Consider the following 27,611-nt stretch of genomic DNA (forward strand, 5'->3'; position numbering starts at 1 on the left):
TTATTAATAATAATGCCGCTAGAGATTATGCTCCTTGATTTCTATGTTACCTAGTGGAAAATGCGCAGAATCTGTATGTGACACTTATCCGGTACCTATATGGTAAAGAAAAAAAAGACTGTCTTTGTTGATTATCTCTTACTTTATGTGGTGTGGCATAGTCATAAATAAAGTTTGTTAAAAAAAAAAGAGAATGAAATTCACTTTAACAAGGAAATTGATTTTGCAAGGTAATACTACAGGTAAATTCACCATAACAATAAGTTTATGATCTTGATAATTCTTATATTGGATTTTATGTGGATGCCAACAATATGGATTCTTGTTGAATGTAGATTGTACTGAACTTTCTGGAACAGCAGAAGCCATCACCAAAGGAACATGACTCCAGCCCTTGTGCGTCTCAGTGCACATCGCAGAGCACATGTCACAATGCACCACCCGTGGTGAAGCAGGTGAGAGACATTCTCCTATTCTTTCCAAAATATGTGGATTTATGTAACAGATGTCTTCAGTGTTATGGTTCCTAAAGCTGTCATATTGGCAGAACATAGACGCTCCATTGTGATGGGGTAACCACTACAACAACTTTATCTCCGAAGTGCCTAGATTAGACCTGTAAGATGTTGTATCCATTTGAAACCAAGGCAGACTCACTCATATGTGCACTAACAGGCCAGAAATACGAAAGCAGCAGTCGAGGGCCCAAAGCCATTTTCTTATATTTGGTAAGCTAATGAGTATCAAATGCTACCTAGTCCTGCTTTAACACTACATTTGATTGTTTGGCTTTCACTTAAAAACTTCCTCAGTCAACAATGAAACAGGTAAACTAGAATATTCTATAAGAATGCTTACTGGGGTGTATCCATAGCAGAGAAATCGGTGTCACTCCTTTAGTTGACTGGTTGTATCCCAAAGAAGATAAGCGCTTTAAAAATGTTCTGTTTTATCATGTTGCCATGACAGTCGTGTGGAAGACAAGAGTGTGTTACCATGTGAATTGAAAGTTCTCATCGAGACAGTGTAGTCCTATGGGGCTTGATCATTGCTTTTTATCGTAGTGTTTAGACTCCAATCATTTTACATAATCTTTATCTGTAGAACTGTCCTAACATTAATAGCCATATACGTAAACCGGTGTATCAACAATTCTATGTCATTTCAAAGTGTTGTTAGTCATATTCTTGAAGCTCACACCAGAGGCCCCAAATTTCACAAATTTCAGGGGATAGCTTTGCACTTGATATGTGGTGTCTTCTGCTTGCATGCAGCAGATCATGTTCTGTGCCCATTGTGCTAACAGAGGGATTGTATTGCTGGCCCCAGATTATATCGGTGTCTCTTCTGGCTATTAGCAGGGCGAAGTTACATTGCATCAACATATATTGGGCAATGTCTGATCCTCACATGTTGTCAGACAACTCACACTTGTGTTCAGATCTACCTCAGTGCCTGTGGCCCTTGCAATAAAAAGTGCAAACTTGCCCAGAACCTTTGTAGCCTCGGACAGGTCTATAGCATACGCTCCAGTGTAGCCATCTGAAAAAAATCCACATGAATTTATTATTGTCTGTCTTACCAATCATATAAAGCCATATTTAAGTGTAATGTGCTTGATGTAATATTTTGATCAGTGTCCTTCAAAAGCATGCTCTGATTGCTACCTATTTGGGCCATTTGCACACCTCTCCCTAGTCTGCTTCATCTAAGATTCCCAAAGCCTGTTCCCATGTATGCTTGTGTTTATCCAGAGGGTGCTGGCAGATATTTAGTCGAGGTTTGTATATCTTTGAGATTGCATGTTTGTGCAGTGTTGTCAACAATTAGCAGGCTGTCACAGGAGTTCTTCAGATGTTAGCATACCGTGTGCTCCCTATATGTGCCCTATCTTAGAAATACCAAGGAGATCCTATTCAGGTATTTTAGGATAATGGATTCCCTTTGGGGTGTTTCAAAAGTTAGCTTTCTCGAGTTTCTCTACCCCAAATCTTAATAACTATAGCTGTTGGGATATCCTTTAGGTTAGGGGATTCATGCATTTCTCCTAGGTATACTCATAAGGTCAGTGCCCTTCTGTCCTCCAACAGTGAGGGTTCTTGTTGCGGAGCGAACACCCAATCATTCATCACTAGTATCTGAGCTGCCCTGTCATATAATCTCAGGTCCCTTAAGGCAATCCCCCCATCATATGCATTTTTGATCAGGGTACTTAATGCTGTGTTTGGAGTTCATCTGTCCCAGAGCAGAGACTTTGTTACACTGTTAACTGTTTTGAAAAAACTATCTGTGACCTCATAGGGTATATGTTAAAGTATAAACAACAATGTGGGTAATGTAATAGTTTTATAAAGCTCTGCTTTTACAATCAGTGATACCTGGAGCTTCCTCTGCTGGTCTGCTTTTGCTTTGTATTGGAGAAGGATCCAAACTGAGTTTTGGCATGTACACTCTTTATGGTCTTTAGTGATATACACCCTCAGGTATTTGAATCCCTTATATTACCATTGTAGCGGGCATTCCCAGCCTTTTGGCATCCGCCACCCAGTAAGCAGGTATGCCACAGATTTGTGCCACTAGATGTTTATATCCGCTTGTGTTAGAAATGTATTTAACCTGTTTACTGCGGCGGACATTCCGCCGCGATGCGGGCGTTCAGAAGAGTGGGTGGGGCTGCGTCGGGCAACGGTAATGCGCAGCACCAGGGAGGGAGTGCTCGCATCAGCCAGCACGGAAGGGGTTAATTCAAGCACCCTTAGGCTTGATCATTCAGGGTCCTTTTTTGGTCCAGTAGCTCCCCATCTTCCAAGTTTAGAAGTAGGTCATCCACATATATGGAGATGATATCTTCCCACCCCGGGTCCCAACAGAGGCCTTCCACTAATCCGTTGCATCTCATCCACTCCACCAATGGCTCTACCACCAGGTCAAAAGTAGAAGGAAAGTGGCGTCCCTGTCTTGCCCCTTGGCCCAGTTGGAATTCTCTCCGTAGTGTGCAATTGAGAGAAAGTACCTCTTTTGACATGATTAGCCCCCACTTTGTGTCTGGTATTGATTTATTTGTTTAAATATCTTTATTGGTATTTTCTTATTTTTACATGACTATCATCACGGTTTCGTACAAAAATATTTAGATGTTCAAGCAAAAACACAGAGAACATATACCGAATAGCATTACCCATTGCAACAGCATATGATTAACACTGGCGTGCTATTCTCCATTACAGATCTTGTATCTTATATGAGCATGTGTTCTAGTGTCCCTGCATGCCATTGCCCACAGTTTTGCTACATCATGATTTATAAATTGGTATAATTACTATCCACATCGCCCTCATAACACGTCCTAACTGAACTGTTAAGACAGGATCTTGTGTTTATACACCTTATACATATGAATCTTGCCATTCAGGCCTGATCATCAATTTACTACGTGATTTAAAAAAAAGGAATTATATGATGATAGAACGCAAGTAATAGTCACTGGTGAGTACCAATAAGACCCATTTTCTGAAATATACAAATCAAACTGAAACTTATAACATAAGAAGAAAGTCTGCCATCTATAAAATACAAACAACATCAATTTTGCATGACTGGGTACGAATATGCATTTTCGGTACATTTCCGCATTGCCATATATCTAATCGAAAATTGAAGCAGTGCGCATAACGAAGCATAATAGCCTGCCAACAAAGAGGACATCTGTGCCTGAGGACGGATGGGGTGTAAGTGTCTATCCAGAGCGGACCAGGGGGCGCAATAGTTTTCTGCTCTGTGTGTTCTGCAGCGTGTCTACTCCATTTGGCTGAGTGATGAGGGGCTAGTGTGTTTATCACAGATCAACAGTTAGGGCGTTATCTACTGCTATTGGGTTGCCGGTTTGTAAGGCAGTGAGCAATTTGTCCCAGCTTTGCGCAATGGTATATTTGCGGAGCCCCTTGTCTCCTCTCTATGTAGTGCCGTACTTTCTGCCGGTGCCCATATTATGAGTGAACGCTTCCAGCTAATTATCTCTGGAGGGGCTACATTTTTCCATTTTTTAGTAATTAGATGTTTTGCAGTAATTAGACCCAAATCTCGGAACCTCGAGGTGACTTGTGTTTTTTTGGATCTGGTGTAGAGCCTTAGAAGGAAAACTTCCAAAGACAAGGGCAGTGGCATGTCTGTGCATGAAGCTAGGACTGTGACTACTTCTTGCCAGTAACGCAGAAGGGATGTGCAAGCCAACAGCATGTGAAGCAGGTCTGCATCAGGATACTGGCAGAGTGGACATGCAGAGGTGGCGATGCGGAAATACCTATTTATCATGTCTGGCGAAAGATATGCCCTCTGTATAATATGTTTGGATAAGCTTGAACCTAGAGTTCCTTGGTATGTTCCTAGCACCCGCTACTATGACATCCCATTCTCTATCAGTCCAAGGCTGGCCTCTATCTGTCTCCCATTTTACTCTGAGCCTTTGCATCAGCTTCAATGTGTGTGTGAGCAGCGCCTCTACCAGCCAATGCACCACATGCGAGCCCGCTCCCATCACATGTAAATATTGTACTAACAGATGTGTCGGCAGCTCAGTTGCCAGATCCCCCCCAGGCGGCTGACAAAGCCTTCAGGAGGGAAGTGTATAAAAGAAATTGGTCTGCTGGCAACTCAGCGTCTTCGACCAGCCTCTCAAATGCTAATAATGCGCAGTCTCTATATAACTCGCCCAAAGTGTCTAGCTCCGCCCTATCCCTTGGTGTCCCCATCAGTGGTAAAATCGGGGCATATGGAAGTGTCGTATGGGTAAGGTATAAACTTCTTTTGTAACATTTATGAGCTAATCCCAAATGTAATTGTGGTGGCCGCGGAAGTTTGGTGACAGGATGAAATAGGTGATAAACCTGGGAGTGGGTCCAGGGCTGGTGCATGGTCTCTGTATCTTCCAGGCATCTGCCATCCAGCCTTTTTGTCGCCCATTATAGCTGGGCAGCTAAATAATACAATTTGATATTGGGGACAGACAGCCCACTTTGGCTAGTGGGAGCGTACATCTTCCACAAAGCGACACGCGGTCTCCCCTTATTCCATATTAAGTCCCGGAACAGTCATTCCAGGTCTCGGAATGTCTTGAGTAGGATATAAAGTGGGAGATTTGAGAAAAAATATAGCAATTTGGGAAGTACGATCATTTTCAGCAAGGTGATGCGGCTCATTACATTCAGCGGAAGCGTTTTCAAAAATTGCATTTGAGCTCGTATGGCCGAGTTTGCTCTCGGCAGATTACCCTCCAATAAGTCATCAGGCGATCCGTATATAAAAATGCCAAAGTATCTGAATATGGTGGGATACCATGTAAGGAGTGTGCCATTCAAGGACACATCTTCCTCTGTTGTGTCGGTGTTAAATGAATAGATCCCCGATTTGGCCCAATTAACCCTGAGCCCTGACTTCTCCTCAAAGGTTTCAAGTATATCTGCAATGGACGTCTGGATTGCAGTGACATCGCAAAGATACAACAAATAATCGTCTGCATACAGGAAACGGCTTGTAGCCCATCTCCCAACTGTATTCCCCACTCCTCGCCATCTCTCCGGAGCAACATTGCTAAAGGCTCCATAGCTAGGGAGAACAATAACAGAGATAGTGGGCAGCCTTGACATGTCCCTTGTCTCACTCCAATGCAATCCGAGATTAACCTACCAGTACGAACCCGGACAGTGGGCCGTTGGTACAATAAATTAGCCATATTTAAGTAGTGTTCCCCTAGTTCGTATTCACGCAGCAAAGACGCCAGATAAGGCCATTCCAATTAATCAAAGGCCTTCTCCAGGTCCAGTACCAGGCAGCCCGATCGGGGCCAGCTATGTGTGGCGTACTGTTGCACTCTAAAACACCTGCGTATATTGAGAGAAATGCACTGCAAGGGAACAAAACCATTTTTTTAATTTATTTCAATATTCTTTTATTTTTTGTTTTTAGACAAATCAAAACAAACAATAGGTATATATGCAGGGGCAAAAGAGTGTAACAAAAAAAAACAAATAAACAGTACAGACATAATACAATAATGATTAAACAGAGGTGACAGTATGTCAAGCCAGGAATTACGGTCTGTGTAAAATGACAGTCATAAGTTGGAGTAAACATATGGTTGTGTAAGTCGCCCTATATAATCTCTGGCTAATGATAATGTACATAAACACATTCTATAAAATTGAAAAAGAATACAGTATAACAGAGTATATATCCGATGTTACATATCAGGTGATCTAAGGTATGCATTGACAGTGTTGTTAGATTATTAGGGTACAATGAGCTAGCGTGAGGGCTAAGTGATTAGTTGGACAGGCCGGGAAATGTGATTCATGGCGGTTTGTGTGATTTGAAATATCAATCCAGGCTATCCCACATGTGTCTTAGCGGGAGTTTCCAAGGCGAGTTCTGGAGGGCAATGTTGTCAGCACCCCTTAAATTAGTGACCCAGTTCATCCAGCATTTAAAAGACGCTTTTCGCGTGTCTTTCCAGTTATTTAGTATGATTTTAGTCGCTGCTGTCGGGAATAATTCTAGAAGCAATCTGTCATAGTCGTTCAGTGAGTCCGCTCTGAGAAAGCCAAATGTCAATGTGGATAGTTCCCTTTTGAGGGGCATGAGGAAAGATTAGATATGAAGCCAAGCACTCTATCTCAAAAGGGTTTCACACATTTGCAGGATAGTAATAGATGGGCTAGCTCTCCTGTCACCTCACTGCAGTTCCAGCAGGTAGGGTCTTCTCGAATCTTGTGTGAGTGTAAGCGGGCTGGTGTCCAGTAGGCCTTATTTAGAAACCAAAACTTTATCTGGGAAAGGGTTGGAGAGATTTTATTCCTTGGGACAGAGCTCCAAGTTTTGGTCCAGTCAGCCTCCGAGATCGGGGAGGAGGAGTGCGATTCCCAGAAGGTTATGATCTTCTTGTTTAGGGCAGAATTATGTGGGCGGATTAATTTGTAGATCCAAGAAACCTGCTGTCCCAAGCGATTTATCCTCGCCATATATTGCGGCAGGGAGGGTACTAGAGGCAAAAGTTTAGCTTTCGTTACTGCTACCTTTATTTTTAAGGAGTTACGAAACTCCATGGGGTCCAGATTATATCTAGTTTGTATTTTTTTTAAGGTTAGAGGGTAAGCTGAATCGAACAGTTGGTATGGAAAAATGTACCTCTGTCAATCCAGGTTTCCTTGTGTTGTGTCTTCCCTTTGTAAAATATTTTCTGATTGTCCCACAGGGACTCATGATTAAATCTTCGAATGCTGGTGTCTAATAGTTTATCCACTTTTAGTAGGGCAGACTTTGTGTTTTTGAATGTGGACTTTGAGCACGTGACGTTGGTGAAGTTTGAGGTTAAATGGCTTGCTTGGGCGAGGTTTTTAAGTAATGATTTTTCAATTTCTAGCCAGACTGGAGTATACTCCTCCGGCGAAATGAGCCAATACAATCCCTGTCTTGCTAAGAATGCTGTTTGGTAATGTTTGAAGGCTGCTAGATTAACCCCCCCCCCTTATGTTTTTGTCTAATCTGAGCTTCTTTAGACATTTTCTGAATTTTTTCCCTTGCCATAGAAATTTTGAGAGCAGGACGTCTAACCTGTGATGGAAATCCTCCGACAGTATGAGGGGAAGCATGGTTTTAAATAGTTCACTAGGGGCGTAAACATCATTTTGATGCTCTCAATCCTGCCCCACCATGTGATGAATCTTGGGGACCATGCCTTGAGGAGAGCTTTGATTTTCCCCAGGGTGTTAGTTTCATTTCTCTGGAGTGATTCTAAGATAGTGCTTCCAAATTCAATCCCCAAATATTTGAGAAATCCAGGTTGCCATGTAAGGCCTGAATCTCCAGGTATTTCCCTGGTGCAATGGATGTTCAGGGGTTCAACTTCTAAATTGTCTTGGTTTAATTTATACCCTGAGTGGGTTGAGTAAGTTTCTATGGTATGCATCAGAGGAGCTAGGGTCCTTCGTGACTATAAGGATATCAACCGCATATGTGGCAAGTTTCACTTGAGTTTCCCCAAAGGTTACTCCTTTTATTTCACTGTTGCGCTTTATATCTTGAATATGTGGTTCTAGAGCTAAGAGGACTAGAAGAGAGAGAGACTAGAGAGAGGGCATCCCTGCCTGGTTCCTTGTTCTAGTGTGAAGGTATCCGAGAGGGACCCATTGATCGCTATGCGGGCGGTAGAATCTTAGTACATAGCCATAACCATGTCGATATAAGGATCACCTAGGTTAAAGGACAGCATACAGTGTCTCAGAAATTACCACGACACCCTATCAAATGCTTTTTCAGCGTCCAAGGTGATGGCAATAGAGGGGGTAGATGTCTGCCTTGCTTTCTCAAGTATGTGACACAAAAACCTAGTGTTATCATTCGACATTCGGTATTTGAGGAAGCCAACCTGAGAATTACTGATTAATTTCGGAAGAACCTCATTCAGTCTCACTGCTAGGATTTTTGCGTATATTTTACAGTCCACATTGATCAGTGAAATTGGCCTGTAGTTCTTTGGTAGAAGAGGGTCTTTCTCTTCTTTTGGTATGACAATAATGTTGGCTTCTCTCATTGATGCCGAAGTATGTCCCTCACGAGCAGTGTTATTGAATACTTTTAATAAGGTTGGTTGAAGGGATTCACCGAAAGCCTTGTAGAAGGATGCTGAGAAGCCGTCTGGGCCCTTTATTGTTTTTGAGGGATTTGATAGAGTTAGTTAATTTCTTCTCAGAGGTGAGTTTCCCTAGCTCTGCATTCTCCGACTCTGACAATCTTGGTAGGTTTAGGGAGTTTAAGTATCTGGTGCATTCTTCTGAGTTTATTGTTTGTTTACTTTTATATAGATCTTCATAGAAGGAATGGAAGGCGTGTAGTATCTCTTTCTGTTTAGTTTGGATACTGTTATTTGAGTCATTAATTGAGGAGATAGGGAATTGTCACTGCTTGTGTTTGAGATATGAGGCCAATAATTTGCCCGCTCTGTTCCCTTCGCAGAGCTTGAGTGACTTGAATTTATTGATCCACACACCCGCTCGTTTACTCACAATTTTGTTATATTCATATTTTTTCTTAACCTGTTGATCTAGGGTGTCTTTATTGTCTAACCCTCTGGCATGCACATCTTCTAGGAGTTTAATTTCCTTTTCCAGTGTATCTAATTCTAAATTCAGTTTTTTTTATTAATCCTTGCCTTAATTCCAATGATGACCCCCCTGATAGTCGCCTTCAGTGCATCCCACAGTATGAAAGTGTCTGTATCCAGGAGAACGTTGCATTTAATGTAGTCCTGAATAGCCGATTTAATCTGTTCTTTGTCAGCTGGGTCAGATATTACCTCCTTGTTAAATCCCCACCTTTTCGGAGGGAGAGTGGAATGGGTACCTGCTAATTTGGTGTTAATGCAAGAGTGGTCCGATACTAGCTTAGGGGCTATATCCGTTTGGTCTATAAGATGTGTGTATGCGCCTGAGATTAAGATGTAGTCAATCCTAGTGTAGGAATTATGCGGGCTGAGTAGAAAGTATAATCCCTTGTGTCCGGGTGTTGGAGGCACCAAGAGTCTTTAAGATTGAACTTAGAGCAAATTTTATTGAGAACCTCGTGTGAACGTGTGTGCTGGTATCTGCATTTGGATTGACGGTCAATAAGTGGGTCTAACGGTAAATTGAAATCCCGCCCACTATAATGAGATCTTCTAGGAGAAGCTCTTGATCGTGTCTGAAATCTTCTCCCAGAAGTTGGGCTCATCGGAGTTATGGCCATATATGTTAAGAACATGAATAGAATCATCTCCTCTTTTTATGTGTGTGACTAATATCCTACCTTCATCGTCATTTGTGTGTGTAATAGTGGTGATATTGGATTTCCCTGTTGTAAGGGTAATGAGTCCTTTTTTCTTATGGTCTGCCGGTGAGCAGGAGATGTGGGAGATCCAGTTGTGTTTAATAAAGCTAACGCCGTACTTGAAGTATGATGTCACCCGTAGTCTTTGCCAACTAGTCGGAAGATTTTCCTACGTTTAACTGGGTGATTAAGCCTTTTTACATTCAATGAGACTATATTAAGGTCTTCTGCAATACTCTTGATTTGAGGCATAAGGGTAACTAGTGGTTACTATGGGCATGAGTCAGCCTGTATAGGTGTTGTGTACCCCTACTGTCAAATACTGCATTGTAGTATTTTAGATTCACATTGACCCTGTACTGGAGCTAGAGCATACTTGTCGTATCAACATAATCCAAGGCAAAAATAAAACTTACATATGACAGAAAGAAAACAACCACAAATATTGGAGCAGCTTCCAAGTGTTGCGTTAGATCTTTGGGATTTGTAAAGAAGTACGGTTTGCCATTTTCGAGGATTCTGAACTTAGATTGGCCTGCAAATGAGAATTGGATGTTCTTTTTACTCAATGTGTCTCGCAGTTGAAGGAGCCGCTTCCTTGTATCTACCATTTCCTTTGAGTAGTCTTGTGTGAAGTTTATTCGATGGCCTTCCCTTGAAACTTGGTGGTTTTTCCTGACGAAGTTGAGGATGGCCTCCGTATGTTGATAGAGTAGTGGTTTGCATATCATGGGCCGGGTTCCTTTCCTGTTTGAGAAGTTGAATGTTGGGATCCTATGAGCTCTGTCTAGTTCCAAGCCGTGCTGACATTTTATCCCAGTGAGCATGGGTATCCAAGATTCCAAAAAAGCCACGCAGGATCCTGCATCTTCTTCTGAGCCCTCTGGAATTCCAAAAATCCGTATGTTGCCTCTCCTATTACGGTCTTCCAATTCCGCAGCGTGTCTCTTAAGCTTGCTTGTGATGTCACAGAGATGTTTAATTTCTTTGCCGGCCTGAGTGGCAACATCTTCTACGTCGCTTTTTCTTTGTTCTGCGCCATTGATTTTTACGTTCATTGTGTTCATGTCTGCCCTGATGGCGGTGAGTTCCAGCTGCATGGAATCAGTGTTTTGTTTTGTAGATTTTGCCAGGTCATGTACCTCAGACAATTTTTTTAACCCCTCCGGTGCTCATGACCCTCGTGTGCTCATGACGAGCTGAGCTTGTCATGACCACACCCATTTCTATTATGGTCCATCACAGCAGGGGAGTATCTTAAGCAGCCAAGGTGTTAATATCATGTCCATTGTGCTATTTAGGTCTGGTTCGGCTTTGATTAGCGAGTCTGAGATAGCGGGTTCTGCTTTTGACTTTTTGACTGTAGTTCTTGATTCTTTGTCCACCATGATGACAGAGATGTTTGTTGTATCTGTCCGAAGAGGTTGATATGCGCCGAGGTGAAATTATATGACAGACCGGGGTCCATTTTTTGTATCCACCTGAAGGTAGCGGTAGTTTTGGTAGGCGAGGATGAGGTTGAGGTGTTACAGGCCTACTTGGGCAGACTACGCCGCTATGGTGCAGATATGTGTTGATTTTGAGGTTGACTCAGGGTTTTGTCTCTTTGTTGTGCTAGTTGTGATAGTAAGGCAGGCAGTATTGGTGCTGCAGGTTGTGCAGGTTGTGTTGGTTGTGTTGGCTAAACTGGAAATGCTAGCTGAGTTGGTAGTGCTGGGAGAATTTGCAATGCCTGCCGTGCTGGCGGAGTTAGTTCTTGTCGAGTGTTTGGCGTCCGCAGGTGCGTTCCAGACTTAATTTTAATTAATTAATTAATTCTAATTTTCAGCCTTAAGGGGTTGAACCGCGAATGCGCTGGGGCTCTCTGCTGTCTGCAGTCTGGTATTGCCTGCAGTCTGGGGTCATCTACGAACGTTCCTCGGGCATTCATCGGGGTCAGGCTTAGCTCTAGCTCTGTTTTTCACGCCTTTGCTTTGGTTGTGGTGTACACTACCTCGGTATGCAGTGGTTTGTATTGGCTTACAGTGGCTTTGGTGCACTCCACCTTCCCCCCTCACTGCCAACCTCAGGTCAGAAGACCACTACGAATGTTCCGCTAGAGTGTCCGTCTGGCGGATGTTACTATGGCTGTGTAGCAGGCACTAGGGCTGAGACTCAAGTTGGCCCAGGCAGTGGGTTTCGGCATGCAGAGATTGCTGGTGTGCAGAGGTTTCTAGTGACCGAAATGTAGTCCCAAGGAGCTGGCTGTTGCCCGCCATATTTAGAGTACTGCGCGTGTTAGGCGTGTGTTAGGCGTACCTTCACTATTGGATGGTACTGGCATATGACCATAAGCAGTGTCGGTCTTGAATGACAATTAAGAGGCAGCGTGTTGTACCGAGCAGCTTTGGTGTACGTTACTGCACACTTCTTTACTCTTTATTGTTGGGCACTCGTACAAGTCTTGAATGGCAATGAAGAGGCAGCGTGTTGTACAGAGCAGCTTGGGCACTCGTTAAAAGTCTTGAATGGCAATGCACACTTCTTTACTTTTAGGCACTCGTACAATCGGCCGACATTTTGGGACCAGGCATCAATGGTGTAAGCTTGCGGTACTATTCTTAACTGCAGGAGATGTGGGATTGCTGCGAATGGCAGTGGTAGTTAGTGTACAATGCTGGCCAAGTTGGAGACTCTTGTTTTTAGTGGCGCTGCGGTGATGAGATAGCGCTAATCACGGTCAGCAGGGAAGCCATTTTAGGGTCATGCAGAGTGCACGCTGGCTCAGATTATACAACACAAAAGGCAACGCGGTAAACAGACAGATCACGATTTGTAATGAGTAGAGAGAGAAAGGCATGTTTATGCTAGGCGTTTAAGTAGCGTTATAGTAAGCCATAGAAAACAGACAGTGTAAAACCAATAAGGAATGTGAGATAAAAAGGTGACGCGATACACAAACAGATCACGCTATGTCACGAATAGAGAGTGGCATGAAAGTATAAATTGCATTGATCAGAGCCCGGAGGAACCTGAATGTTTGGTAACCCATTATATTAGTGTTGTCTAGTCCTCTAGGCGATTCAAGCCTGTGTGGATGCTGCCAGTGCGCAGGATCCATTTCAATTCTTTTTTGTTTAAGAGTTGTGAAAGATTGGATCTGCGTGGTGGCAATTTGATGGCACTTGTCCAGCGTATATCGTTCTTGGTATGGCCCATGGCTTGAAAATGTTCAACCAGAGGGGCGTTGGGTGTGTTGCAGTGTAGCCTGCTCCTATGCTGACAGATCTTGATCCGGGCCTTTTGTATGGTCTGGCCGATGTAGATCTTGTTACAGGGGCATACGATTGCATAAATTACATTGCAGGTGTTACAATTAGAAAATTCTTTCAATTAAAATGTGATTTTCCCAAACACAAATTCTTTTCATTCAATGGTGAATTTACACACAGAACAATTTCCACATTTGGCATGCCCTGTCAGCGGTGATATCCCCCAATAATCATGAAGTGTGCCTGTGCATGTGGTGCTAGGGAGTGCAGCTCTAACAAGATGGTCCCTAATGTTTTCGTTTTTCTTAAAAGCAAACAGCGGGCGTTCCAAGTTTAGTATCCAAGCGTTGAAGACATTACAATGCTTAAGAATACTCTTGAATATGCTGTGCGATGCTGGGGAGAAATTCAACGACATCAGATCCACGAATGGGAACTCCACCCTCAAGTTTACCTCCCACTCTTCCAAATGTGGGGCTTCTCAGAGATAGATCTGTTTGCCACCCACCTAAACGCAAAATGCCCAAACTTCGCGTCCAGGCATCCACACCCATTGTCCAAGGGCAATGCACTATGGATGAATTGGTCAGGGATATTTGCTTACGCTTTTCCACCTCTCCCACTCATTCCGTTAGTGGTTTGGAAACTCAAACAGCACTCCCTGACGCTTATCCTAGCTGCTCCCTCATGGGCCCGACAACCCTGGTTCACAATTCTGTTGGACCTATCAGTAGTTCCCCACCAAAAACGACACCTTTCCCCCCGGTTTCTTATTCAGAACCAAGGAAAGATAAGACATCCAGATCCCAATCAACTCAACCTTGCGATTTGGCACCTGAAATCCTAGAGTTTGGCTACCTTAATCTTCGGCCAGACTGTATGAATGTTATCAAAGAGGCTAGATGCCCTACCACAAGAGTATGCTACGCAGCAAAGTGGAAGAGGTTTGTCGTTTACTGTAACATATCAGCAAGTCATATACGCCAAAAAAGTATATGGCTTGCTGATACGGTGGCCGGGATATTGGTCGTGACATTTGGAATTGATATAATAATTACCTAATGGTATTTGGAGCACATGGATTGTTCATCTGACGGAGTTACATATAATTAAAGCCCTGAAGAAGTTCTGACTTACAGAACGAAACGCGTCGGCAGTGGCTTAAAAATTCAAAGAAAAATAAAAGCATCTGAGAAAGAACCACTACTATCTCTTCAATTTGGACTCAATATGAAATGACTTGACTATATATGTTTGGAAAGTGGTGCAGCACCAATTTAAGAGATATTTAGTATTAACTGTTGATGAGAGTGGTGGCCTTTGACAGAGAGCACCGTTGGAGCTGGCACACGGAATCATATTTTGGAATTTAGATAATATACTGGTTTATTTTCTGGGGTTGGTGCTGACTTCTTGTAAATTGGCCCACTGTCCAGTGCATGTGTATACAGGTTAGCCACCGCTTTAGAAATAACTGCTTTATAGTCTTTTCTAAAGCATATGATCTACAGCTCATAATAATAAATGTATAAAGTGCATGGCTACACTAACTAGTGTGTCCCCGCGCTACGGCAAAAAGAACCAATCTCCTGGCAGTAAGCTAAGAACAGAAGGGATCAAACAGGAGGATTAACAGATGGAAAAAGCCAGGCCTTAAGCTTTCTTCGGAAAAAAATCTCCGAAGACTCCAGCCGGAGCCCTATCAGGAGTTTATTCCAGTGTGTTGCATCTAAAAACCGGAAGGAGCGACCTCCCATCCTATCTCTTCTGATGGTCGAAATGCTAACTTGCCCGTCCCACTTGATCTTAAACGGCAAGTAGGAACATACGGGGTAAGAAGGTCATACGGAAATTGCTACTTACCCAGTATGCATCGGTTCTTGGCATAAGGATCTGTAGAGTCATATGTGCCCACCCACCTCCCCGGGTACCTTTACCTGTTGCAGTGATATCTTACTTGGATACAAGTTACATGTACATCTATCTTTACTACTTTACTAACTCCATCATCACCCTTTATGGCAAAACAGTCTAAGGATGAAGTTGATGCCCGTGCGCACCAACACCGAAAGGAGGAGTTACCTACCTCATGTCTACAAGACTTCTTTGAACAAAAACAAAGTGCAAACATCCGCACCCAACACCAGATGACGATCTATGCTAAAGCATTTGACTCTACAGCTCTAAATGCCAAGAACATATGCATACTGGGTAATTAGCATTATCCTTTAGTGGAGTCAGTGCCTGTGTGTAATGCTGAGTAAAGAAGGAGACTGATACCACTTCGTGGCTCGAAAAGTTTTTTCGCACAAAAACAACTTGCAACGTCCGATCTCAATACTAGAAAGCAGAAGTGTGCAGAGGATGTGACTTTACAGCACAACAAGTTGAAAACATATGACAACAATGTAAGTAACATTTTTCTTTTGCCTTTTTAAAGATCCTCTGTAAATTGTTTGACACCCTTCCCTTCTCCTTTTTACAAAAAGCCCCCCCGGCAGATATTATTGCACTTAGAGCTTTCTTCTGCATCTTCTGCTCTAACATGTATACGCTGGGTAGCACTTGTAAGTTGGCTGACCTCCACTTTAATATGCTTGATGGCTTCCGTATAATTTTCCTAGCGGGCATTATTTTAAAAATCGGCAAGCATGATGTTGATATTTGGAGCTATAGTGTATATTTTGTGTTCCAGGGCTGATCTGCATTTTCTGACCACCTGCATCAGCTCTCTAATAGATGGGTCTTGACTGCCAGGGTCTTTCTTCCACTGCTTCTGCGCCCAGGTCCTCACCCTCTCTGTTCGAACTGGCCCTGAATGCATATTTTTCCAGTTTATTAGATTGCATAGTTTTAGAACCTTCATCGCGGACCATTGAGTAGCTTTATTTAAGCAGGGAGTTACCAACTGGGATCTGCACTGTTATAGGGGAGTTGAGTATGCCTCTTAGTTGCCAGTACTCTAAAGTCTCTCGCATCCCCTCGCCTTGTTATTAATGAATAAACATTCCATGCTTTCTTGCATAGAGCTGTTCTCACAATTAACACGTGACTCCATTTTTGTTTAGGGTTATTATTTTGCGTCTATTATGCAGTTAGGGGGTACTGGCTGGGGTTTTACTAAAAGGATCGGGGAAGAGGCATGCCATATGTCTGATCTCCTTCCTCAGGATATTTTTTCTCTCTCTGTCCTCTCTGCCTCCCTCACAATGCACTTGTGGTAACTGTCTAGGATGTGGCTGAAAGGCGAGGCAGATGGTGTGGGGGGGCAAATCTTCCCACCATGCACTCACAGTCCTTACTGAATCCATGTCTCTGCACAACCACATGTAGTAATCAAAAGGAGCTACCTACCTTGGTAGTGTATATGTTGTATATTTTGTTTGGGGAAAAGAAACCATTTGGTTTTTATAAAGGTTTTTATGAAAGCCCTCACCCACCAACCTAGTTGGTGGCATGCTTCATCATCGGGCCCCACCCGAGGCACCGAGTGTGCCTCAGGTGTGCTACGACCCCTGGTTACAGCGGAGCAGGTTTTGTTAAGTGAGTGTGTGGTGAAGGTGTTTTGAGTGAGGTTAAAATGCTTTCCTAGAGGTCCCAGAAGGTTAATGTATTAATGGGCCCTAGGCAGAGGTAAAAAATAAGGCTTTGGGACGTGGTTGGAGGGACTTATGGTCTCCCACGTCCAGTGTGGTCAACTAGTTTCAGCCAGGCCTTTTTGTAAAACTGGCTTTCGTCAGGACCTATGTGATGGGGTATAAGGGACTTACATGTTGTCAGTGCCTTTATGTGAAACACACAATAAGGTGTTCTAATTGTGAGAGGAGGCTTTCCTCTCAGTTTGTACCTGTTAAGAAACAAACGGAAAACAAACACATAGACACAAAAATGTTTAAAATGCGTAAAATGTGACGCACATTGATGGTGATGGCCAAATATGGTGCCTAGTTTGTGAGCGGATCAATCGACAGTGAGTTGCGGTAGTGTTGGATTGAGTGGCAATAGCTGTTTCATATATCATGCGTTAGAGGTGCTAGTACCTGTTGAATAATTCTGCATAATATAGTGGAAAACATGGAGAAAAGCCTATTATAAAAGGTGAGAGCTTACTGTCTAACTTCAATGGACAAACTTCATGAGTCTCCAACCGGGACTCATGAATTTTATGCACTCTGGAGTAGGATTGGGGGAGAGAAAATACAAGTATGAGTTGTTTAAGGAGAGAGGGGGACTTGCTACAAGTGGTAAGGAGTGTGCACTCTGCAGGAGCCAGGAGGCTTCCATACTGGTGGCTGTACCGCGAGCGAGACCGTTCTCCCCTACTTACTTGGTGATGTCTCAGGATCCTCTGGATCACCTGTCGTGTCCGGTCAGGAGCTCTGGCGATGTGGGAGTCATGAGCCTGCCGGTTTAAATACAGGATCACGGGCCGCAGCTGGTGCTCGTTCGTGCTGGGCGTGGCTACCTCATGATTAGCGTCAGTGGTAGCGTCTTCAGGAGAAGGAAATAGTAGACACACTTGTGTTGTGTGCAAACTCTACCTGCGGTGTTTCTATTACAAAGCCCAAGGACTATGTGAAATATTTTCAAATATTTACGGTGCACAAACCATATGGGTATTCTAATTTCTGAGACTGTCCAGATATTTAAAATGTGGCAGGTTATAATGCGGTGTGTGTGTGTGTACCCGCTTGGGAGATGAGTGCGTGTAGCGGGGAATGGTTAGCGTGCTCATTTCTTCAGTGGCCCGCACTGTGACTTTCCTGTTACAAAACACTGAGACTATGTGAATCTATAACCCACATGGGTATGCTGATGTGTGAGACTCAGTGGGTATATGTAAATATGGCAAGACGTTTGCCAGGTCTACGATGCAGTGTGTGTTAACTCGCATGTAGGGCCAAATTCTATGAATGTATATATAGAATAAAGCTCAGCTTGTAACACAGCGAAAAAACACAGCAAAAAAACGGTAGCTTCTCCTGGCTGGGTCGGTCGAGATGCAAGGGTAATGGCAGATCCGCCCTAGCGTGTCTATGCTGCATGGGGGACCAATGGTAGGGTAAACTGAGTTATTGGGCATTACTGGGACTTCCTGGGCGAGCGTGTGGGGGTATCTGTGCCCGGGGATATTCCCATTAAGACCGGTTGGTCTATAAGTCTCAGTGGGGGAGTTCAGTGTTGTTTGAAGGAGGTTTGGGATCAACGATTAAGGCTGTTCCATGGTATGTTGTCGTTCAAGCCTAGGGTGTGGGTAGAAAGTCTGTAGATCCAACGTTGCTTCTTAGTGTGGAGGATTTTGTCGTTGTCGGTCTGGTGGGCAGATATTTGCTCGATGAACGTCCATTGCATGTCATTGGGGTGTGTCCTTCTTGTAGGTAGTGATCCATGAGTCTGCTGTTGTTCTTCTTGCTTGTAGTTTTTTAGCTAGCTCGGCTGATTGTTTCTGATCATCGATGGGCGAGCTGCAGTTGCGTCTGATGCGAGAAATTGTCAGGGTCCCCCCAACTGGGCAAAAAGTCGCAGGGTTTTACCTTTTCGTATGGATAACGCGGTCCCGCGGTCCAATTAATCAAATAGGATAGGGCTTTTTGTAATGCAGAAGTTCTGTTAAAGGAATATGTGAATGCGAATTAATTACCAGGCCATTCAGAGACGCACAGATCAAGTGGTTTCACAGCTAAAAAGCACACAAGTCGAACCTTAGGTTGTGAAAAACGGGGGCACTACTGTTTCCCTTCGCAATCTGAATTCTCCGATGTCAAATCAATCACTCTGAAAAAGAATTATTTCCGCTTCAATGACGACTTCTACATGCAGGTTAAGGGCACCGCGATGGGGTGCCCTTATGCTCCTGAAATGGCCGTACTTTATATGGCCGAATATGAAAAAAGATTCATAGAGACAAACAATCCCTATTCACAAAATATAATGCATTGCTATCCTATTTGATTAATTGGACCGCGGGACCGCGTTATCCATACGAAAAGGTAAAACCCTGCGACTTTTTGCCCAGTTGGGGGGACCCTAATTTTGTAAATGGTGGCTAAAACAAGCTTCCTTTCTTTTTGTAGAATGCCACACTGACAGAGCCCTGAAGAGAATCTGAGAGTGTTTCCAGATTCGAAACACGTCGGCATAACGGCGAATAGGCACCTTTGATCTAGCAAAGCTAACAGTTATTTGTCAACTTTAACTGATTGAAGAGTTCTAATTTAATTTATTGTTGCCTTTTCCTGTTGTTTGACCCTGGTTGGGCATTCTAATGATTTGAAGTTTCACAAAGATTGACTATTTGTGTGGACAAAATTGTTGTTTTTTCTTGTAAAAGAAGCTTGTATATAACTGTGGATTCATCTGTATATATGTCTGTTATTGTTTGATGTATGAGATTCGCTTGTATGATAGTTGTAAATAGTGTAAATGTATGTAATTAGTGTTTTTTCTCAACCTTAAAATGTTTTTCAAAATGATTCAAAATTGATAAAAGGGTTTAAATAAAATAACCCATACAAACAATAGGTTTTCCCTTGTTTGCATTCTCATAAATAGTGAGAAAAAATCATCCTGAGGGCCAGCATTGTTTTTGTTTCACTGGCATTGCATAGGCTAGCACCGAGAGTGGCCCAGCTGTCCTGCTTTATCCCCTTCTCCAGGTCGACACCAAACTTGAGAGCCTCTAACACCAGCGTCCCACTGACTAAAACCCCTCTTAACCCGGACCGCACAGCCCAGGTCCGAGCCCACTGACGATGTCCCTGTGTCCTTTAAGACCAGAGCCCCCTTTTTGATTCTGCTGAACTGGCCCCCCAGTCCCTTCTTGCGGCCTCTTTCTTACAGGTACTTGTCCCTTTGACTACAGCGGGTAGTGCTCGACGTTACCATTGCTGAAAGCACCTTGTTACCCAGACACCCCAGGGCAAGTAAAACTGAACTCTTGGTGCTTTCTTGGACCTTGCCCTTACTCACCTCAAGTCCAGAAGATCAGTCCTGTAACTTGTTTGCAAGTGGCCCTTTGCAGTGAATGTTTCTCTCATAGGAAATTACAGCGTTCAAGGCTCACGTTTCAAAACTGACAGCTGTCATTTTCTACTGTGTCTACTGTAAAATTTTATAACGTCTAAAGTACTTACTCGATTGCGAAGTTCTTGGTGTTAAAAATTCAGTAAAAATACATTTTATTTTCTAAATTAGTCTCAAGTTACTTCTTGAGTGTGTGTCTCATTTATTGTCTCTGTAAGTACAACAAATGCTTAACACTACCCTCTTCTAAGCCTAGATTGCTCGCCCACAACCTCCACAAAAAGCAGCATTTTGTATTATTAATTTAAGCCCTGTAAGCCAATACAGGAGAAAAGTCTGGACTTTCTCCATAGTGTACCCTATATTCACATAAAAAGCCAGCTTCCCACATAATGAACTCCAGATTCCTTTAATATGTAGCTGTTAGACGAAAGTTTGAGTCCTGGATTCCATAGGAATATTACTCTTGCTAATATTACTAATGCGAAGGTAGTGTATCGAAGTACATTGGAACATGGCTGTTAAGAGTAAAGGCCATAATATTTCAGGTTTCGTTGTGAAGTTACTGTTTGAATTACCATTATGTCAACACAGATTCTGTGGAAAAAATATTGTTAGAATGACGGTCATGTCCCCAGATTGTTTTGTATTGTTAACAGTACAAATAACATTAAAATCCAGGTTCAGTAAGATTGTTACTTTAAGAATAACTATTGTGGCCTGGTTTCCATGAAAATGTTACTTTTAGAGAGAAAGTTCTGTTTTTTCCTCTTACAGATTGAATGACGTTTGTCTTGAGACTTGTGTGAATATGAGAGTTCTAATGAGGTTCTGACTTGAGTTCTGTGGGAATGCTACTATTACAACTAAGGTCATTTCCTCAAATACCTGTAATTGTCACTATTGGAGTGAAATAAGGGTCAGTTTCCTGTGCCTATCATGTAGCTGACTGTTATCTCTTTTTGTGCTGCCTGATTTCAGATTGTCGTTATTTTTCTGGAGCAACAGAAAGATGCTCTAAGTGAGACCACCGAAAGCCCACTGAGTTCTCAGTGCACAGCCCAGACTGTTTACTCGATTCCTCACTCGGGAGGGAATCAGGTAAGATTAATTGATTTGTACTCTGTCATTCTGCCTACAGTAAGTGTCTTCTTGGGTAAGATCACATTAATATTGGCACTCTGTGACTGTGACCACCACGAAAAATCCCATTGAGTGAGTTGTTGGGTTCCACTGTGTTCATCTTTACTGATTGTTTATTTATCCTGATGCTATCTGTAGTTTGACACAAAATGGGACCTCAACAAGGATTAAGCATTTGTAACTGTCCAGATTTTATAGAGCACTAGTAAATGTAATTTTTGGATTAATAAATCATTACAATATATATAAAAATGCTAGTGCAGCACCTAACACAGCAATGCATTGGTCGCAATCAAGGTAAAATATAGTGATTGACACCTAATCATTTGCGATTCAGTAAAAATGTGCTTCTAAAACAATAGCCATCAGTGTGCAAAGATTGGTGCAAACTAACGCTAAAGTGTGTTAATGATTACAATCCATACTAACATTAATACCTATCATTGTGCAAAGATTGGTGCAAGGTAATGCAAAAGTAATTCAATGATTACAGTCCATACTAAAAATTAGACAATGGATCGACTTTGCTTGTTCCTATCAATACCGCTGCTATTTGGTTCAGATTTTGAAATTACTAAAATGTTTGACAATGGATCTACCTTGCTTATTCCACTCAACACCGCCACTAATTTTCACAGTGTTTGAAATTACATGTTTGCACGAAATTCAACAATTCTTCAAATTTGTCCGGACATTCAAAATAAAACAAATACATTACATTAGGAGTAGCACAAAGGTGATATATTTCTACTCCATGGTAGTCTATAAAGATTATGAGACTATTTCCAACATATTATCCACCAAAAGCAAGAACTTGATAAATCTACAAATCGAAAGGATTGATTTACCAGATAAGCAGAGTATAATGGCTTGACAGCATGTTCTTACACCAATGGTTTCAACAAAGTTCGTCATGCTTGGAGTAAACAAGGGCAGACCCAATAAAGATTATTTTGATTAGCCACAAAGTCTGCAACAGATTGTTGGCCATTGTTGTACTCACCTTGGGGTGCCATCCTTAGTTGAATACCTGCCAATTCTTAACTTGAAAAATAAGTCCCTCGTATATGGTTGGTTTCCTGCCCGTAGATAAGGCTAGATGACCCCAAGCTTATCAAATGAATTATTAACAGTCCAAGAGGGCTTTTTTTGCCGCTGGGCCTCTTTATCCATTATAAAAGATAAAATACTTTTAGCTTGAATAAAATGGATCTTAAAAGAGGCTTTATTTGTTTCCGAGAGCCCGAATGGCTGGTAGTTGAAGGTATGAAGGCACACTGATAAGTAGGATCTCCAAACACTTGTAAAATCATGATTTCCAAGTTCTTGCCAGCACAAATTAGCTAGGGTTCCGAGTTTGGATAAAAACAGGATATGTAGACTTTTTAAAAAGGTGGGTTATCTCAGTAGAATTTGGCTTTGTAGGCCAAACTCCAACCGAATTTGTGCGTGACCTATGTTTTTCGAGATCTTGAAGATGGATCTGAAAGCTTTAATTTGTAGCTGGCCCAGTAGTTTGGCATCAAAACTTCGAAAGAATACCAAGTCGTAGGCTTGGTATAAAGACCACTGCAAATGAATACTCAACCACCATTTTGCTTATATGATGTCCAATACAAGATTGGGGGATTTATTTACCCTTTAAATTACAGGAACGAAAAAGCACAGAACTAATAACACATATCAATACTTTGGAACAAGTGGTATCTTTTTTGATTTGTGCCATAACCTAAATTGGGTCCTGACTAATTGTGTGTGAACCCTGGTAACACCCACCAGCCACAAAAAAAAAGAATTTATTGGATCCGACTGCCTCTAGTGCATGATTTAAGACTTGTCATCACAGCTCATTCAGGTCCGCGTGAATTGTTTTTTTTTTTTAATTTACAAATAATATTGTTGAGCATATTCAGTTTACAGCCTGAGCCTGTAGCTCATTGCTCACCTCAGGTTAGTGCCGCAGCGGGCTAGGCTCAGCCGACTCAGTCTTATATTGATTAATTAGCAGCTGACAGAATCGTGCTGGCACCTCTCAGCCTGGTTGATCTTATTAGAGTGTCTGATCATGGTATGACGCCTTGCCTGTTGCTTTCTGGCAAAGGCACCGCTTCCATTGGTAACTGGCAGATCAGTCCAGGCTGGCAGCCATGCCGGCGGGCTGCAGCTTTGTGGTTTTTTCATTTCCATGCTGCCATCAAGAGACATGTAGAAACTTCCACGATGCATGACCCCTCAAAGTGCACGATATTGCTGGTTTCCTCAGCCGACCAGCCCTCAGGCACCCTCCTCAACCCCCAAGCCAGTGGCCAGGCCTGCAATTGCCGGGCCGCGACTCATTAGAAATCATGATTGGTGAGTGACAGACAATCTCTGTTACTTACTTCCGGTCCTCTGGTCATATTTGTTACTTTTGGGAGCCTGGGGGACAGTGTTCATCTGGTCAGATCTTGGCTGCGACAGACAGCAGAGTGCACACATTTTTAATTGCGATCACCAGCCAGCTGGGGCCCTGTAGTCCACTTTTGAACTCCTCTGCCAGAGGTCTGACTCCAGTATCGATAACTTGGTCCTTGAAAGAAAAAAGCTGGCTGCACAACTGAAACAAAAACAGAAGCCTGCCTAACAAGAGAGCGTGACGGCAGCAAAGCAGCAATATATAAAGCACCTTACAGTGTCTGCAGCATTTTCAAGGGTAGCCCAGTGGTAGGTCAATTGTCCATTCAGAGCTTCCAGTTTGTTATGGTGGTAGGGAGGACTGTGTTGGGATATTCTTAGTAAGGATTGGCAATGCCAATAGCCCTGGTTTGTTGTTGTAGGTTCAGTCTGTTTGTCATGTAGGTTAGTGCCCTTCCATTTCCGGTGCTTTGCAAAAGTTTTAAGATTTTCTAGTTTCTCAAATGGGTGTAATTTTTGTTATTTATATGTTTCCCTCGTATTCATTGCTTGATTTTTGCTTGCGCTAAAGTGTCACTCTTAGTTTTTTTTAATTTTTTTTTTAAATTTGTTTTTATTGCAGAATTAGAAACCATTGCATACAATAGTTCGACCAGTACACTCATGGTGTCCCCCCGCATCAGTCGGAGGAGCTTAAGTCATACACAGCCATTCAGCCCGCATCCCGGAGGCCGGGCGGCACAGTGTCCCAATTGTTAGCAAGACATCATGGTGAGCGTCCCTGGGGGACAATGGTCGAAATCTCTTTATGTATCTGCATTTTACCCCCCCCCAACCCCTAACCGTCCTCAACACCAGCCATCATAGTCTAACATCCCGGTGCCCTGGCGATACTGCAATCCCGTCCCCCAGTCCTGCGAGGGCCTTATCGTGTCCGTTCCATGTACCCCTGCCTCTGCTCCGCTATCTCCCCACGCTCCACAGTTCCATTGGACTGTCCCAGTTCCGGAATTGCCACCGTACCCGATCTGGATCCCGGCTCCCAACCCACCCCTCAACAGCCCTAGAACAACCCCTGATCCCTCCCCCCCAGCAACCGCTAATGGTGTGTGCCATGTTCCTGACTCTTGTATGGGTCCCGCTACAGATCCGCTTATACCTCCGTACTTGTTAGCCTCGCAGTGTCCTCATGTCCTATCCATTCATTCCTCATCACCCACCAAGGAGTCACGCAGAGCCTGTACTATCAATTCCCATGCACGCGCTGAATCCAGGCTCTTTTCGTTGTCAAGCTTGACAGCCTGCCTCATACGGAGCACACTCTCGCATTCGGACCACCTCAGCAGGTCATTCGTCCACCTCCTCGCAGACGGTCCCTCCCTAGACTTCCAGTGCCAGGTAATCTCTCTCTGCGCCAGTATCAGCCCTAGGTCAATAAATTTACTGGTCACCTTAGTGTTTTTTGTGTGTGGGAACCAGAGCAACAAGCACGCCGCCATGTCAAACTCCACCTCCCTGTCGGTAACTGCATTGAGGAGTTCCCCTACCTCCGCCCAGTAAGCCTCTAGTTTCGGGCAGCCCCAGAACAGGTGGTCCATATCCGCTTCCAACGCCAAGCACCTCGGGCACCGTGCCTCCTGTACCTGGAAATACCGTTTGATCTTCTCCGGAGTCAAGTAGGCCCTTTGTAACACAAAAAAATGCACCTGCTGGAAGCGCGCATTCCTCGTACCCTTCCACGTGCGCTTAAGAATATGGCCCCACACCGTGTCCGGAATGGGCCTGCCTATGCTCACCTCCCATTTCGCTTTCAGACCCAGGAGCGGTTCCAGCCCTTCATGCAACATCCTATTATGGAGGCAGGTCACCGCTTTAAAGGTGCCGGCGGCCATCACTACATACTGGCAAGCCATAGTCGTGTCCGGTTCGATGAGCCCCCCTCTCCAATGCTTTTGAATGGCCGCCACCACGGCCGCATGCAAGAGGAAGCTCCCCTCCGGCAGCCCAAACTGTTCCTGTAGCGCCCGGAAGGGCACCAAGGTCCCATCAATATACAGGTCCCCTACCACTTGCAGTCCCAACTCCTCCCACTCTAATAATGGGGACCAATCGCCCCCATGCGGCAGCACCGTCAGCATGCCTATCGGTATCTCCGGGGCATACGGTCGGGTCGCCTTCGCCCTCCTCAGACTCCTCTGCCAGCATAACCTGAGCGTCCACTCCTCCATAGTGAGGCCTCGCAACTCCAGTTTCTGCTGCATAATGATATAGGCCAGGACATGGCGTTGTATCCCCTGCTCTCGGTCGCACTCCGGCCCTCTGAACACCCTAGCCACATGCTGCGTAAGAACCTGAAGCTGCGCTGCCAAATAATACAACTCGAAGTCAGGGACGGCCATCCCCCCCTCCAGCTTGGGGCGAAGCAACGTATTCAGCGCCACTCTACGGCGGCCGTGCCCCCAAAGGAAGTCAATGATCATCGTCCGTAAGTCCCTAAAGATCCTCTGAGGAATCCAAATGGGCAACGTTCGAAAATAGTTCAAGAGCCGTGGAAGCGCCACCATCTTCAACAGAGCAATCCTACCTAACACCGTCAAGGGGAGGGATGCCCAGAAGGACATACAACCTCTCAGCGCCCGTACACACCGACCAACATTGCCCTCCAATAGGTCAGCAGCCTCGTGGTAGATAACAGATAAGTAAAGCAAGATGGCTCCCAGACCACCCCTACATCGTGGGCGGGGCAGGGCGCGTCCGCCCTAAGCGGAAAGACACAGGTCTTTGCCCAGTTAACCCTGAGGCCCGACAACCGGCCAAACTCAGACAGCATTTCCATCGCCCCTTCCAGAGCCCGTTCCGTGTCCTCCATATACAGTAACAAATCATCCGCATACAGTGAAATGTAGTGCAGCCGCCCTCCTCTCGCAATCCCTGCATACATGTCTCCCGACCTGGCACGCACCGCCAAGGGTTCCTTCGCCAGTGCGAACAGAAGCGGGGAAAGGGAGCACCCCTGTCTCGTCCCCCTACCAACTGGGTAAGCCGCAGACACCAGGTTGCCCAGGCATACTCGCGCCGTTGCCGAGGAATACAGCACCTTCGTCCACCTGCGGAACCCTTCACCAATACCGAACCTCGCTAGTACCTCATCCAGATAGACCCATTCCAAACTATCAAAAGCTTTCTCAATGTCTACAGATAACACCGCCTGGGTACCGTCCGTATCCTCCGCACCATCCAGTATCCCAACCAGGCGACGAATATTTAACGCCGTGCTCCTCGTGGGGATAAACCCCGCCTGGTCCCTGTGCACCAGGCCGGTCATATGTGGGGCCAGCCTGGTGGCCAAGATCCGGCTTAATATCTTGCAGTCCACCGTCAGCATGGACAATGGCCTGTAAGACCTCACATCATTCGCCTCCCTACCTGGTTTTAGCAACGGCACTATCAGCGCTTCCCTCATTGATCCGGGCAGACCCCCCAACCTGTGAGCCTCCGTATACACCACCAATAGTCTGGGTGCCAGACTATCTACGTACTTCTGGTAGAATTCTATGGGTAGGCCATCTACCCCGGGCGTTTTATTCCTTGCCATATGCTTAATGGTCTTTTGCATCGTCATCGTCAAGTACCGGAAGCTGCATTGACTCCAGATATGCCGTGATTTCGCACGCCTCCACTCCTAACTGACTCTCGTACAACTCCGCATAGTAGGCCCGAAAGCACTCCAGCACCGCCGGTTGGGAATATACCGTCTCCCCTAGTACATTTGTGATGCTCAAGGCCGGTCAGCCTCTGAGTTCAGGATTAGCGAGCCTAGCCAGGAGTGTACCCACCTTATCCCTTTCAGCATGCGCCCTAATGGCATATTGTCTGTAGTCATAGCTCCGTAACCGTTCCGTTTCGGTGGCCACCACCTCCTTGGCCTCCAGCAACCGGGCCTGC

The 27,611-nt window shown here is 44.2% G+C and overlaps 1 protein-coding gene across 1 annotated transcript in view; it reads left to right on the forward strand.

Moving 5' to 3' along the window:
* The window catches only part of LOC147685096 (uncharacterized), a 1,199,247-nt gene that overhangs the window by 137,271 nt on the left and 1,034,365 nt on the right, over positions 1 to 27,611 (forward strand). The window contains exons 5-6 of the mRNA XM_086940986.1: positions 336 to 455; positions 21,111 to 21,230. Coding sequence (XP_086797112.1) covers positions 336 to 455; positions 21,111 to 21,230 — 240 coding nt within the window. The remainder of the gene's footprint in view (positions 1 to 335; positions 456 to 21,110; positions 21,231 to 27,611) is intronic.

This window comes from Lissotriton vulgaris, chromosome 10 (assembly GCF_964263255.1).
Source record: "Lissotriton vulgaris chromosome 10, aLisVul1.2, whole genome shotgun sequence".
Classification (NCBI taxonomy): domain Eukaryota; kingdom Metazoa; phylum Chordata; class Amphibia; order Caudata; family Salamandridae; genus Lissotriton; species Lissotriton vulgaris.